Below are 17,150 nucleotides of genomic sequence, written 5' to 3'. Positions count from 1 at the left end.
TCTGAGCTTGTCAATGTTAAAATAATGCCCTTTTACGTGTAAAATAGAAAACCCAGTAAGAGACCGGTATCAGGAATTGACCCTACAACCCGTTTACATGTCGTTCAATTTAGCCTTCTCCCCTTCACATAGTAAATAGAAAAAGCGGGTTTAAAAGCCGCTCCAAGAATTTTCACCAATAACTGCCTTCCCTTTCTTTCCTTACGAAGGAAAAAAGTCGTCAAGCGGGTGCTTGAACTTTCGCAATATTAGTACATGTAAACGGATATCTTCTGTGTAAATATATCCCCCCCCCCCACTCCTTTTTCCAGAAGTCGTCACTGGTCACGTGGGTTGAACGGAAGTAGTTGGCTCAAGATGGCTGCCGGAAGAAACACGAGTCCCCCGATAGGTTAGTCAGAATGCGCATGCACAAAGCTGAAAAGGCAATTTCTTCAAATGATTTGATCAATTTTATCGCATCAAGGTCATTTTCTGCACATGAGGGCTAATAATGCTGCTTTCGAACGGCAGCTTTTTTTTAATACTCACCGAGAGGTTGGTGCGCCAACCCCTCGATCTTGATTTATGAATTTCATTAATTTCGCAATTGTTTTTTCATTGATTTATGAATCTCGTGAATTCCGAAATAGTTTATTCTGGTTATGTAGCAATCTTTTTCTGCAGTCATGTCGTTTCTGTCACAAGGACGAACCGTGTGTCGAACTCGCGATACCTCCAAACATCCTTTTGTACTTTAGGCGACTTACCCTCAAATGCTTTGGTTAGTAGAGTTTTTTTTCGAATGGAAGCTAAGAAGTCACGAGAGGTTAACGATTTCGCTTTTACTTTGTCATGACGACTCGCGCAAATAATGATATTGGCGTGTGATAAATGAACGGCTTGCTGCAATGCAAATTTTATACTTCGTTTCCTAGTGAATATATTTTCATTATGAACTAATAACCAAGAAATGGGTTGATTTCCTAGCCCCCAGAATCCCGTCTCACCACGTTCGTGGTTTGGTAACGATCCCCCCAAACCCCGTGCACCTCGCGATTGGTGGTGAGATATAATATAATTGAGTGTATTAAAAAAAATGGCTTCGTGCCGAATTCACACTCTCATTCTTCACTCTAGACTAGGAGCGTAGGGTGTCATGCACCGGGGTAGCATGCATCAAAGTTCATGCTTATTCCCGGCTGATTAAGTATACAGTTATGGTGGGACCATACGTAACGGAGTACATGAACATCATCCAACACCGCCGACCCTACCTGGAATTATTGACAGCTACAGCTATATATAATGATTCTGGAGCAATACTCCGATACATTTCTTCGCAGTAGTTGAATTCATGCACCATCGTATGGCAGCCGTTATCAACACACTTGATGTGACTCCACCGGTTTCTAGGTAAGCATCCCTAATTCAGTACCATTGTAGTGTTTTTAAGCAATGAAAAGGAAGCCAATGACATGAAGAGGTGACAATGAAATGAGGCTTCAATGAAATCAGAATGGGACTGCCCACTCTAGTTTTAAGGCATTCCGGTCCATAGTCTTCCTTTCGTACTTTTTCTTTAATACGGCCCCTTTTTTCCTCACATCACCTTCTCTAATTCAATCCATGGGAACCTATAGTGTGCCTGTGGCTTCTACTACCTTACTGGTTCGTCCCAGTGTCCCGCCGGGAGAAAAGCTCTCTTTGGAAAACACTGGTGTGAAATTAACCTAGTACCTAACGTACCTAGAAATTGCTGAATTCACTTATAATATGAGCAGAGCTTTCCGAATCCGTAGTTCCAAACGATGAGAATATTTTCAAGCTTCCAGACAGGACCGGAAACCTTTTCTACCGCTCAGTTCTCAAGCACGTCACCATCATTCACGCTAACAAAGAGGGATCCGAGTTACAGCGAGATTAACTGAAACAGCCTGTTCAAAAGAGGAAGATAGGGGACTGGAGGAGAGGGATCATGATTGGTGGTGACCTTCTTTGGTCCCCCTACTTCAAGCGCGTAATTATGCAGATGAATTTTCGGTCGCAGTAAACCTAAATAACAAGCGGTAGGACTCCCCTACTCTACCTCAGGGGACCGTAACACATACGGGAGTGTGAGGAAGTGAGACAACTCTGGGGTGGGTGGCAACACCATTAAATCGCGTAATCAAACCTCGGTATGCATATTTTCTAGTGCACACATGCATCCCTACCCACCAACCAGCCACTGACATTATGAACTAAGTAACGGTCTGGAATATATAAACTATTAATCGGATCAGGTCTAGCAGAGAGAGAGAGAGAAAGAGAGAGAAATGGCGGTGGTACTTGCTTAATCAAATACGAGGGGGGGGGGTTTCAGAAGCTGGAGGGAGTCGTGACGCAGACTCACGAGTTCCACCAGAGTTTATTGTCTGTAAGAGCTCTTCAAGCATCGGTCTTGCCTCATTGAATCACTCTGAACTATTTGTATAATACTTTGTCCGCACCCCTCCACTACAACGCTACTACCTTTCGCAAGAACTTGTGTGGCTCCATCTTTCTTCCAATTTATCTGTTTGGATGGGAACTTGTGTTCCGTATCCAACACAATCATTAATAAAACGAGGGGATGTTCCGAGTTGAATTAAAGGGAGAATAAACTCACCAGTGTGTGTTCTAAAATTCAGAAGAGATCCAAATTTTCCAGAAGAGCGGTGTTAGGCAACACTCGGATTCGATATTTCCTCACTTCCACGAGTTTATCGGAGATCCATAATTGGTGAATATGGTGGATCTATTCCTTGAAAGTATAGGGACGTCACTGAAACCACTTTAAAAATTCTTGAGAAGTGGCATTAATATAACGAGAACCCTGTCACTTGGAAAGTATTGGACAATCACGTGTGATTCTACATGAGTTTTCGAAAAGTATTGCCTTCTGAACAATTAGCTGTCTCGAGGATGGACCGAACTGACATGTGTGAGTGAATTTTCTTCCATCCTTGTGAAATTCCTGTATAATGATCAAACATAGTGTTGCGATACGTATGGTTTGGAGAAACTTGCAGAGTCTCGCGGAGAGTCACAGAAGTAGCACGACGCTTCATGGTATGTAATACAAGTAGATAGTGTTATTTGATCTTATTATGCTCGTTGAAATGAATGAGCTCGAGAAACATGACTAGAACAGCACGTGCCATCATACAAACAAAAGTTCGTGGTACTCATTAAAGGTGCGTCTAGTACAAGCACGCGCTATGCGTTGTCCTTGAGTGCTTTACTAGGATTTCCCATTCGTGTGTGTACGGCTATCACAAAATATTCCATCGAGAGGCACTGAAACAACACAGGAAGTGGGGGAGGTTTATGGTTCACCACTGAAACAGTACATGAGCTCGTGAAACTCATCAAAATAGCACAAGAAGCTCATAATACGTCACTCAAAGAACAAGTGAGCTCAGAATACGTCATTGAAACAACACAACACGTAAGCTCGTGATACATCAGTAGAAGAACGGTAAGCTTATTGTACCTCAATAACCAATAAGCTCATTTTACACATTTGTAAAAGAACAATAACGTTTATTTTACATGTTTAAGAGAACAATAAAGCTCGTTTTACGTCACCTGAACGTCGCGCAGGAGCTCATGATGCTTTACTGAAACAAGCTCATTGTACACCCCCTTCCCCCCTCCCCGAAACTCAAAAAACAGATTCGTTATGGGTCAGGTTCGTTAATGGTATATATAGGTTGTACATGTTATTAGAAATGTGATCTGGATGGTATTGCAGTTGTATTATATGTATCATGTTTTGTATAATGTATATGTTTAGCGGTGTATTAACAAGCCCTTTGCTATATTGAATCTGGGTTGCATCACGTATTCTTAAGTTTTAAAAAGTACCCATTTATATTCTGTAATATCCATGACATGATGCCTGATTTTATATTTACAAATGTATATGGTATCTAAGTTGTGCGCGTCACTACAGATGTGTTCTGGACGGAATTGTATTTGTATTTTTGTATGTATTATTATCCAGCGTGGACATTGATGTTCCCAGATTCCCTCTGACACGCTGTCTATATGTTTATATGCTTGTACATATACTCATAATAACTTGTATAACTGTTTTTCGTGGCCTGCAGGCGATGTGCGTCTGTGCCCATGTCTTCTTTCTTGGTGGTTTATTTGCCGGTCTTGGACGTCGGATTTCCCACCATGGCCCACGTCATCCTGGCCAGTGATACCAGGATGCCTCCCTGAAACAATAGCTCGTTATTAGCTCAGTTAGCTCATTATACGCAGTGCCACGTAAACGCATGGGCGCACTCGGACTCGGGCATTTCTAGCCAGGTATAGGGGGTCTCAGAAAAATCACAGCCCAATGAACAAGACGACCTTAAGACGGCCCTGATTTTACGTCACTGAAACAGTAATTGAACTTATTATACCTCCCTGAAACAAGTGAGCTCATTATACGTCATTAAATAACAAGTGAGTTAGTTATACATTACTGTAGCAACATGAAAGCTCATTATACATTACCGAAGCAACATGCAAGCTCATTATACATTACTGAAGCAACATGCAAGCTCATTATACATTACTGAAGCAACATGCAAGCTCATTATATATTACTGAAGCAACACGCAAACTCATGATACGACAGTCAAACAAAAATAAGCTTATGATACGTCAGTAGATTAACAGTAAGCACGTGATACAACAATGTAATCACTACGTACATCGGTAGAACAAAAAGCTCATTATACATCACTGAAACAATCCGCAAGATCATAATAGATCAGTAGGATTACGATGAACTCATCATGTTCATAGGAAAATTAAAAATGGCATTATACAATATGCATTTGCAATGAAACAATACGCGCGAGTATGAAACAAACTGCTATAAAGTCGTCAGCCATATTTGCTGTGTTTGTCGAAACAGGTAATTGATATAAATAATTTCTTTCTGAATATTTCAACAGTTTTTTGTAGAAATGCAATTACAAAGTGTTCAAAGTTTTCCACTCTTTCGAAATTTTGAAATGCCAGTCTTGGCGACACGTGAATATCGCCAAGATGCACTCAACACATCGTTTAATGATGAACTCGACAAACTCCATCAATTCTTAATTGTAAAATAAATAAATATTACCTCCAAGTATTATTTATGGCCTTAAGGTGGGAGGGCGTTCGTCAGCGAGTAAAGATACTTGGTACAAAGAGGGCAAAACTCGATCTAAAACAATTATGTTTCTAAAAATTGCTCAAAATGAAAAGACGACAATCGGAATTATTTTTACCAATAAATAAACGCGATACCAGCGTTAATTCGGAGAAAAGACTCCATTACCTGAACACTTAATTATTTTTCTGCCCTTCTATTAATCCAAGTAATTACTTCTCGAATTCCGTCGAAAAAAGAGAAATCATAATCATGTGCATTTGGGGGAAAAAAGCAGGATATTTTTTCTATCATTACCTACTCAAAATTAATTAAGAGAAATACAATTTTGTTGTTTCTTATTAATTTTGTTCTTATACTGATATTCACTTACCCAATCTTCGATTTTTTTTTTTCAGATTAATTAATCGATTAAATCTTCGAAGATTGTTGTTCGGTCGTTTTCGGGTCATGTAAATCTTTTTTTTTCAACTTTTTACCGTTTTCTTTGTCCGGGACGAATTAGGAAAATTAATTATGTTAATGATCCAATGTGTAAGTCTAAATTTCGTGTACCCAACTGAATGAATGGCTCCTCCTTTAGCCTTGATAACGGTTTACCATATAGCTAGGCATACCTAAGATTTTTACTTTTCATTAGGAAAATTAGCTCTCTCTATTGGCTCAACAGAGAACAATTAAATGTACTTATTGGAGTCAACTAGATTACTTGGAGGACAGTATCTTCTCTCAAATACATTTGTTTGAACTTAGTAACATATTTTTCATTAATTCCAAATTTTTTCATTCAATAAAAACATTATGTTTATCGTGTTTGATATGTATTGATTAACAGTTGGCATGTGAAGCGTAATGTTCGATTAAGCGGGGAAAAGTAGTTGAAACGCATGCTGGTTTGACAGGTCGTCTCTAGGTCGGAGTAGTGTCAGTATACTGACGGCTTCTACATATGTCTGAGCAGTGTCGGTATACTGAAACTACTCAGACCTATGTAGCGCCGTCTGGTACACGTATTCCATTGAAACTTGGTATACACACTACATGCACCATGAGAAAATGTAAAATGCAATAAAAAAAACGCCACTTTTTTTTCAGCTGATGGTTGAAAATTATATTTTATTTATTTATATATTTTTTCATAAATCTCTCTCCCATGGTCTCATTGAGATATCCTAAAAATTTGGCTGTATTCGTATCAGTGGTTTCTGAGAAAAAAATACTCAGAGTGCACGAGAACTTTATAATAACTCTTTGTATCAGATGCACAGCGTCACTAATGAATTTGGAAAACATCTCACAAATTAAATAAAAACTACCGTGTATCTCTCAGAGACCAGCGGGCTTTATAGGAATTTTTCTTAGTTTAATTGTCTTTGAATTTAGTAAAAATTCCTACAAACTGACGTCACCACAACTAAAAGCCCCGAAGGTCACGCATCGAGGATTTCTGACCTATTTATTGAAATAATAATATACTTCGCGACATAAAAACCAACTCTCTGTGTATTGATCCCGTGGCATTATGAAATAGCGTCTGAATTTCTGTCTGTATGAAAATAAAAACGGGGGTTTGTATTCATTGTTGAAAGGGGTGCCGAAGAAGGCCTGGCTTATGACTGTCGAGCCTCTGGTGGTGAGATTGATGATTTTTAATGTAGCGTATGACGCCATTAATCAGCGTTAAGCCCCGGGAGTATCTCCGACGAGAGCATTTTTGCCACCCCCTTTATGAATATGAATACTTTTGCACTTTGTCGCGTCGACAGCGGAGGGCGTTAATCCGCATTGGGATCACTGAAGGGGGATTAGCTTAATGGCTTTTCACGCTGCTGTCATAACACATACATTTTGGATTTTCTTTCTTTCGGTTTTTATTGCGTGTTTTTGGTGGGTCTTAAGAAGGGCTCCTCGAGCTGACATGGATTATTTTCCGATCCGAGTTTTCAAATAGTTAACGTCAATGACGTGAATAACGTCACTAAAACAACTGACACGTCACTTAAGACATACATGCTCAACCCATGGCCCACGGGTCAAATGTAGCCCTCTTCTATGAAAGAAATATGATCGTCTTACGCATTTATAGTGTTGTGTGCCGGAACAACTTTTGCGAGCCGGATGGAACTCCTTAGTCAGACACATTTGGCTCGCGGGCCGGAGGTTGTGCACTCCCTGATTTGGAAAACAGGCAGCAGCACGGGATAATCGTGAATGCATGACATTGGCACAGGTTCCTCAAATAGAAGCGCAATTTCGAATAGTTGAAGATAAAATGGGAGAAAATCCCTCATCCCACTACACGGGCCTACCAAGACTTTCAGCACCCACTCCTATGTTTCGCATTTTAGTAAATAAATAGTGGAAAAACACCTGGGAGTTGGGGAACTATCCACGGGCCACTTGACTAGAGCCTCATATCGGGGAGGCCACCCGAGTGGCACGCATGCCTTCGAAAATTCCTTTCATAGCGCATGTGCGGAAAGTCTCCAAATAGCAGGATTCATTGTTTCGTACCTTAAATGCGTGTAGTCGGTATCGCATGCGTAAATGTTCGAGATTTGCAGATTTGCATTTGCGTGTTCAGTTCGAATGTATTAACCGAGCAGCAATTCTATTTACCGTCACATAAATGAGAAGTTAATTGCGCGCTGCCACCCCCTCCCCCCCGAAATACTCTAATGTATACTTTACCGAGAATTCCTATATTTATCATTGGTCATAGCACCCCCCCCTTTCCCCACAACATATCGTACAGCAAAAATGCATTTGGTACAAATCACGCACGTTCCTACATAATGGAGGAGAAAGCTCAAAAAGTCCATGCATGGTGTAAAGGGAATTGGGCAACCAGAGACATTCTTCCGTGATCACTACTTAAATGAGCGACAAAACAAATTTGCATTTTTTCGGTTGGCAACCTCTTGGTTAATTAGGTTTAATTGCTTCCACGCAGCAATTAACTGAGTAAATTAGGGGGAACAAAAAAAACTTGCTTCTTACGGTGCAATTTATTATAGAGTCCGTGTGTTTTTTTCTGTGTTGTTTCTGGTGGTCGAGAGCGGGGTCATGAGACTAATGGCTGTTGCATGTTTTCTTCCCGATGGCACGTGACATTTAATGGCTTAATAACTGATCCTGGGTCTAAGAAAAGACATCTGTATGGTGAAACTTAGAGTGGGACGTTTTGAGGAGGATGCACATTGCTCAGCTCCTGGGCATGGTCGGAAGAAGGTCTTATAGCCCTCAGAGGACCAGAATGGCTTTAGGAATGTTCCCCGCCCCCCTCGTAAGGGTCGGAATTGTTGTGAGGAGATAAGAAGATGACTTTTTGGGGTAACTAGAAACGCTATTTTGGAAGAAATCGGTTTTTATCGCCAATACTGCAGTCGTTTCGTTCTTCCTTGGTTACAATAGTGATCACGTTATTGGTGATTCCCAAGATGTAGATCATTTTTATAATTAAAGTGATGTGCTTACGCGGTCCTAAAAAAACCAGTTTCAAGCAATTATATATCACACTATTTTCTTAAGATGTCTCCACTGCATCCTTGAAAATGAGCGTCAAGGCGGAACGGAACTGATGGCATGGAAAGAACTACTAAGTGAAAAAAGCCGATTTGTCGGGAAGACAGTTTACCCCGGAGTATTCTCCTCCGCACCCCGTCCCCAACAACGAATAGACCCCTTTTCCCAGGGGGACGTTGCAAAGGCCATTCCCGTTCTTTGAGAACTATACCTTGACATCTATTGGCCGAAAGGAAAAAACCATATGCAAACGTTTTGATGTTTTGTTTTTCTTCCCACGTCCAATGAAGAAAGGACAGCTCGGAGATAATAAAAGGATGTGAGTTCATTGTTCCCGCGAAAAAGACGTTATTAGACACCACTGTCAGTCATAAACAGGGATCACGACACTGAGAGTGTTACATCGGGATGTCGGTGGCAAAAAAAAAAAGAAAGAAGACAATTAAGTACCACCTTACGGAGAAGGATATTAAAACAGTGTTTTCTTTTGGCTTAATATATAAACCAACTTGACGACAATACAGGTTGTATACTATGTTGATCCGTATCTAATTAGCTGTACCCACGCACAAAATACACCACTATTACTTAACCGTACCGCACCTCGTACACATTCTTCTGCGGAATTTACACACATCAAATACAGTAGACAGAGAAAATGCAACAGCCTGGAGAAATGCGTAAAGTGACTATATATATTCCATCGACACAAATGCGGGACATTGCGATTTTGCAAACACGCGATAAAGTCAGAACTTGCTAATTAATGCCGACATCGCTCGACAATTTCTAATGTTGGGAGCCACTGCGCATCTGACTGCAGATTTACAGTGGGCTTCGTTGAAAAATGGGGACTGGAATATCAAAATATCAATAATTGACTACGGTTAATAAATTTAGATGAATATTATTATATCTCAATATTTTTAGGCGGATCAATTGTTGACTTTTTTGGTGACATTCGGTGTTCTTATGTACAGTAGCCGCCGCGGCTTATAAGAATCACGTTTGGTCCACAAATTTTGATTTTTGGTTCATCTTTGAGTGTTTCTCAAAGTGTGCGTCGCCAACCTTTGTCAGGGGATGGAGGTATCGATTTGTGTGTGCCTATTTCTATGCTTTGAAGTGGTTCATAAACTATCTTGCAGGAGCGGTAGATGATAAAAGTTTTCGAACCACTGTTTAAGCGGTTGATTTTCAGTTGCACCACTTGCGACAATTTATAGTTTTATTTGGCGGTGTGATTCTCATAAAAAACGGTTGATTTTTTATAACCATTAATTCTTATAAGCGGTGGCTACTGTTAATGGTGTCATATACCATTTAACAAAATTCATAGAAACCTGTATAACCGAGATGGCTTGAATTGGATTTGGGTAAAACTTCCAAATTAATAACAAAATTTGTTGAGAGATGACGCTGCTATCTAAAAACCTAGAAATGGTTATTTTCAAAATCCCAGCTGAGAATAATTTCGCTTGGGTTTTTGTACGGGTTTCTACGAAATTTCCTCTGAGACAACACCGTGTTATGGTGGATATTTCGATAATATCGTATTTTAGTTTTTTAGTCAAACTGCAGTGTGTCATCTGTTGCGGAAATTCGTAACTGATTTTGAAATTCGGACCGAAATATACTGTTTTCCCAAGCAGAATGCAGCAACCTGTGCATTCCTATCACTTCCCGTTCCACTTTTTTTTTAAATTCATTTTTCCAATGGGCGCGCGTCGACTTTGGGGACGCTACGTAAAGTATTGAGTTGATGATTTTTCTAATTATGGCACATAATGATTTTTGTGTTTCTTCCCATAGTTGACTTGGAACGTTGCCACCCTACTGAGCCATTCAGGTGCCCAGGTGACAAGACCATGTGCATCAGTATTCAGTACCTTTGCGACGGAGCTCCGGATTGTCCCGATGGTTACGATGAAGATGCCAGGCTCTGCACCGCTGGTGAGTAAAGGAGAAATAAATTCTAACGTGGTTTCGCAGAATGTGGGCTTTGACCCAGGGTGTTTCCGGCGATTGCCACGCGAGCTCTGAACAACGAGAATCCCCACTTATGAACAATTTCCGGAGATTCATATTTTTCAGGGAAAATCACAAACGATATATAACATTCTAGAGCAATGGTTCTTAAATAGGAATTCACGGAACTCTAGGGGGGATCCTCAGAGATCTTCCAGGATGTCCGCCAGCTTCTATTAGATAAATAAAAAGTCATTGTTTCTTCATTATTTGCTGAATTTCATTCTGTAAAGGAGTCCGTGGTATATTATTAGCAAAGGGAATCCATGGTTTACTTCTTATTGACACAAAGGTTCCGTGAAACATAAAAAGTTAATACCCCTGCAAGTGATTCAGTGACCTTTGTGGTCCTTACGGGATACTCTTTATTCCAGATTCCCAAAGGATGTAGAGCGGCACTACATGAAGGTGTCACAGAAGTGTTTCGAGGGAAACAAAGCTAAACGAGGATAGGAACTGATATTATTTCATCTACCAGGTTTATTCTACTAAGCTACCTTTCAGCTACCGAATTGGCATACTGTATTTTGCTTGGCGAGATCATTATTTGGAGTCTAACATGGGGTTGTCTTATGTCCTATGTATCCGTACTCTTTACTGTATTTCATAGTGACTTCGGAAAACGGTTGTTCGTCCCGTATTTTGGTTTTTTATTTTGTGAGAAATAATCAAGTGGGATTTGTCCTGGACTGCGCCCCTGATTTCAGCATTTTCTCAGGAGGGGGGCATAGTTTCATTGACGTTAAATCCAAACAACATTCTTTATCTTATACGAAAGACCACCTGCCTTTTTTGTTCTAGTTCAGAATATTTGTGCTCTTCACGTATTGAATTCTGCAAGTTACTTCCCACAAAAGATTGTACTGCTATCTGATGACATTTTATTAACCTATAAGTTTCCCCTCACCATTTTCGTCAATAGGTGGCAGCATATCATTATCCTATGTAATTTTAGTGTGCAACTAGTGTTAACAGATTCAGGGCTCCCTTGCTTTTCCCAATTTTCACAACAGATGGCATCAATACTCTGACCTGAAAAACAGAGCAGCAATAATAATTTTCCCAATTAAAATAGAACCGGAAAAAATTCTGGAAATTTTCGAAGGCTATTGGTCATGGGCGGAGATACGGGGGCATGCCCCCCCCCCCAGCATCAAAGGTGAAATCAACTGATCTAATGCATATATGTATAGATGAATTGGCATCATCATCATCATCGTGCCCCCCCCCCCAGACTTCCAAGTTTATCTCTGCTCCGCCTATGCTAATGGTCAATGGGAAAAAAACCCACAAAAACACTAATGTTAATGAAAATGTATGTTGGAAAGGGTGAATTTTCCGAAACGTAGGAGGACGCTTGGCATGGCATCAAAAAGAAGGGCATGTCCTCCCAGAGGAGTGCGTCTGGTAACCCTAACTACAGCCCACTGGCCAGATGTGACCCGCCAAAGATGTTCAGGTGGAAAAGTATCAATACACAGAACACAATAAACACCTAAGCTTACCACATTTCCTCCACGACAATGCGGAAAACTGAAAATCGGGATCCATACGGGATATCACAAATTATCGGCAAAAAATTTTCCAATTCAAGTTAAGTTGCGAAATACATCCAAAAAAATATTTGAAAGGCAAGCAAAGTTGCAAATTGCATCCAAAAAATTGTCAAAGACAAGTAAAATTACCAATTACAGTCAAACTTCGTTAGTGCGTCATCCGGTTAACACGTCACTCCGTTTACCGAGTCACTTTTTGGAAGTTCCAATTATCCTCAGGCAGGAATTGGCACAGCTATGGCTTTACTCCGTTTAACGAGTCACTCTCCGCTTCTTAGTCATATTTTTGCTCTCCCAAGAGTTACTCATTCGGCCAAAGCGTGTATAAAAAACCACTCATAGAGAGAGGAAGTTTAAGCACTAAAATGGTCAAAATAGACAAACAAAAAGGCACTAAACATGCCTAAAATAGGCATAAAAAAAGGCATTTATAACTAATGAAAAAAAGAAAAGTAACTAAAAGGTACGACATTAAGTGTCGGAAATCCGGCTAAAAATTGACTACTAAACCACACACACATGCACCTCGTCCACATTCCTCTACGATATTTCTAAAGAATTGGTTCATGTTGGAGTGTGCGTGTACGTGTTGTAAAGGCAACGCGAAGTTCGTTACTGTGTAATGATTATGTGTAGCGCTGCCATCAATTTGACTGCACTGACTGAAGTGACCTGCAGGTAAACAAACCAAATACTGTTCCATCTTTCGTGGGGGGGGGGGGGGAATTGGTCTGATATGATGGGGGTCTATGTTCTGGTCCAGTGGCGGTGATATGATGGATAAGGACCAAATGAACGGTTTCCAGAGATGAAACTTCTATTATCGATCACAAAAGCCTGCTTTCAAATTAGGCAGTGCACCCATCATTACAAGTAGGTCTATGTGTCATTCAGAAAAGGGGAAAAAGTTCCCACTGAATAATATTCAAACACCGTTTATACTTAAATATAGTCTGGGACTAAGTCCATGACGGAAAGGAAACTTTGAAAATGTCCATCAGACATGGAATTGATAGGATCCATAAAATCGATCCCCCGAAACTCCGGCAGCACTTAGGAACGACCTATATAGATAGATTCCTAGCGTCAGTATCGACCATTATATCAACAACCAATTACGGGGAACAGGTCTAATCAGTTCTGTCGGTCGATGGCGAACTGGAGTAATGTCAACCACCACCACTGATGGAATGGTGCGAATACCTGGACATGCATAACCTTGAAGTGTCTTCCTTCAGTCCTGTCCCATCTATTTCGCACAGCAATATTTTGTCGATGCCGCGGGGTTTCGATTATATTATATCGACGAGTTCTGTCGAAATTCCATTTGCTTCCATCGCCACCGACTGCGGCATTTCAGGCACCGAATCGATTTGGCGCTTCACTGTTCGTTACCATTGACGTGCTTCGAAGTAATTAAGGATTTTCGCTCGGGAAATCATCAGCAACATGTTGAGATATTATAGGCAACGAGATGTTATGGATGTGCATAAAAATTTTTCCATCGATTCGGATCCCATGTGATCACTAATTAGTGTGGGGTCGTCCGAGAATCTGTCAGAGACCTAATGCCATCAGAGTTATTGATTCCAGCTTTCACTTGAATCTTGTCCGTCCTCTGACAGCCATTTCAAACTCTGTAACAGTGTTGTTTTATCAAATCAATAGACTTTCTGGATAGTAGGCCGAGGTGAGCTTGGGAGAAAAAATCCATTGACTCTCCTCCAGACCAACCGTGACCACCGCTCTGTCCCCCTAGGCAGTGTTTCCCAAAGTGGGCAATATCGCTCCCTGGTGGGTGATGGACTGGTCCAAGGGGGCGATAGAACCTATTGATTTAACATAGAATCCTATGGGTTTACGAGAGTTGGGGGGGGGGCCGATGAGAGGAAAAAATTTCTGATGAAGGAGGCGATGGAACAAAAAGTGTGGGAGACTATGCCCTAGAGGGTATAAGCTGGTTCGTCTCAGGAAACGTGGGCATGGTGGAAAAATCCAACGATATCCAAGTACATAAATAGGGGAATATGGGTATTGAACATTGAAGGACCGGAAACACCCCACTTCCCATCTCAAGGAGATATCGAAGCGTTCCCGAAAGATGGGTGCGGGAATATGGGCAGCAGGTGCACAGGTAACCATCACTTGCAGGCCGAAAAAGCGACTTGTTTTTCCCTCTCCTTGTCTTTTTTGCTCTCTGAGATCGTCCATCCCGATGGGAAAGAGCGCAGACCATCCCAAGATAGCCTCTTTGGACGCGATCATGTCTGTCTTTTTTTCCGGGTAAATTTTTTGGAATAATTTTCTTCCCCAAAAATAGGGATTTTTTTATAATCACGGGAGGTATAAGAATTTTCCAGGAATCCGGGAGACTTGGTAGCTATGTACCACCTCTAGTCCAACGATTCGTCTCATTAAACTCGAGCATTTATCGTGTATCAGTTATAACGAATACCGGATGTTTGGAATGTTTTTTTAACTTACTGTACCAACTTCGTCAAATCCGGGCTTGACTGTACTAACAACGCTAACGTTTTCATATTTTTCAGCTAAACGTCCACCCGTTGAAGAGACGGCCAATTTCCTGAAAGCTCTCCTGGCTAATCACGGACCGAACTATCTGGAGAAACTTTTTGGCAGCAAAGCTCGTGACGCCTTGGCACCGCTTGGTGGAGTCCATAAAGTTGCAGTGGCCCTTTCTGGTGAGTAGCATAAAAACACTTTCAAAATATCAAATTATCTACAATCGTTATTTTTATGAAAAGACGATTCCAGGCTAAGAACACACGGTCCAATGAAATTATTAGTTTTTCTATTCAGTACACATCTGAAGAGAACGTTACGGAAATCAAATTCCAGTGGACCGCAGTTCCTTAGCCTAGAACTACAGTAATCTCTCACTTGTACACCCTCGCATTTATACGTTTCTCTCACTTATAAGACAATTTCCTGCATTCCTGGCCAAAGATATGGGGAAAAAAATTCTCATTCATTTATACGACCGTCATTAATTTTTTTCTTCGTTTATGCGACTCATTTTGCAACATACCTCTCAGTTATGGGTCACAGAAAATTTTCCCCCAAAAAGTCTAAACATATTTTCAGAATAAAACCCATTATGGCTGACTTTATTTCTTTTCTTTGAGAGTTGAGGAGGATATTCTATTCCTTTCCTTGCACCACATCACTGTTTATGACTGATAACAATCAGAATGGTTTCTCTCTGAAACAATTTTTAGGAGATTCTTTTGCACTCCATACACCGTGTGGTGGGGGATCAAGGAACCATTTCGCTCCATGTGTGCTGGGAATTTCAACTGGAGGGAATCGTGATGGGGATAAGAACTTGAAACCAATAGCATGTGTTTTAGAGAGGGCTGACACATTTTCGTCTCTGCCGAAGACTGCATGTCGAGTTCGCCTACAGGGTCGTTTCAGCTTGTTTACTTTTGCTACGTTTCGGAATGGGTTAATTGAATCATGGAAAATTTGATAACCGAGTTAAAAAAAACACGAATATCACGAAGTAAATGCACGATGACAACAATAAAAGATGAGGGACGCGATATTTTTGTTTTTCCTCGTTCCGTTGCGCAGACACACGAGTGAGGGATTACTGTATATTGCCATCACGACACCGACCGTGAAAACTTTTCATTCCGACAGTTATTTTACTTTGTTCCCACTGTTCACGTGAAACTATTTCTCTTGTAACAACGTGTAGAGAGCGAGACCTTGGAAGACTTCGGTAAAGCCTTGCACCTGATGAGGTCCGACCTCGAGCACTTGCGAAACGTGTTCACGGCAGTCGAAACTGGTGACATGAGCCTATTGAAGTCTCTCGGGATCCGCGACTCCGAACTGGCCGACGTCAAGTTCTTCTTGGACAAGTTGGTCAGCACCGGCTTCATGGACTAGACGACTTCACCTCCCATACAATGTACACGCTGGTTGAAAAAAAAAATAAAAACGCAGCAGCACACAGAAATAACGATTGTTGACCCTTCGAGAAATATACCATCCACTTTAAGTAAAAACCCTTATGATATACTTAACCCCTCCAAAACGAAAAAAAAAACTATTATCATTATTATTATATATATATATATATACAACATGATAAGTCTCTTTCTCTGTCTGAATATATATACATAAATATATATATTTATTCCTTCCTTGTGAGAGCGGTTAGCGCTAATTTTATGTAAATCTTGGTTTATTTTGTGAGATAACGAACTAACGATAATGTTAATCAATATGTTGCATTGGTTCTGTGTTATTGAGAAGAAATAACCATCTAGGAATGTGCAAGATGTCAAACACACATATGGTAAACATTTGACGAAAATTACATGGTACTGAACTTACCTCGGGCCGTATCCGAACTCTATAAATCATTATTAAAGAAATGATATAATTAAGCGAAATAAAAGAAAAAATTCATAGCCAATCGCGCTTTAATGACCTGCAATACAAAAATTAATACCACAAAAAGAAATCAATGTTGTCATTGTCAACGTGAAAAATAGATGGCAGCACTGGGAAAACACATGCATCACAATAATTCATGTCATACATTATAGGGCAGTGGTTCTCAAAGTATACGTCGCGACTCTTAAAACTTGATAAAGTTTGTCTTGACGAGCCCAGAGGCATCGGAATTTACAGACCCGTTGGTGCTCTGCATGAGCCTTATGCGGGGAATTCCTAATTGTGGATGTGCTGGGCCTTGTTCTTAAAAAAATTTCTTAAGCCAGAGAACTCTGATGGCACTGAACATTCTGGCTATCATGAGGGGTGCTTCGGGTAATAATCAACGGTGTCATCTTAATGCAGTGGCCAATGAAAGGGTCTTTAGAAGCGTAAAAAGGCCTTATGAT

General features: G+C 40.6%; 1 protein-coding gene across 1 annotated transcript in view; it reads left to right on the top strand.

The window, feature by feature from the left end:
• Positions 1-16,336, top strand: part of LOC149080817 (IDLSRF-like peptide) — a 70,027-nt gene extending 53,691 nt beyond the window's left edge. Inside the window, exons 2-4 of the mRNA XM_089237493.1 lie at positions 10,499-10,639; positions 14,820-14,972; positions 15,995-16,336. Coding sequence (XP_089093619.1) covers positions 10,499-10,639; positions 14,820-14,972; positions 15,995-16,188 — 488 coding nt within the window. The 3' untranslated portion in view covers positions 16,189-16,336. The remainder of the gene's footprint in view (positions 1-10,498; positions 10,640-14,819; positions 14,973-15,994) is intronic.
• Positions 16,337-17,150: the final 814 nt, after the last annotated feature.

The sequence above is a fragment of the Pholcus phalangioides genome, unplaced genomic scaffold (genome assembly GCF_987345545.1).
Source record: "Pholcus phalangioides strain wild (caught in Gottingen) unplaced genomic scaffold, Ppha-v1.0 ptg000010l_1, whole genome shotgun sequence".
NCBI lineage: Eukaryota > Metazoa > Arthropoda > Arachnida > Araneae > Pholcidae > Pholcus > Pholcus phalangioides.
Note: the sequence above shows the minus strand (reverse complement) of the source record. Positions and strands in the feature narration are given on the sequence as shown.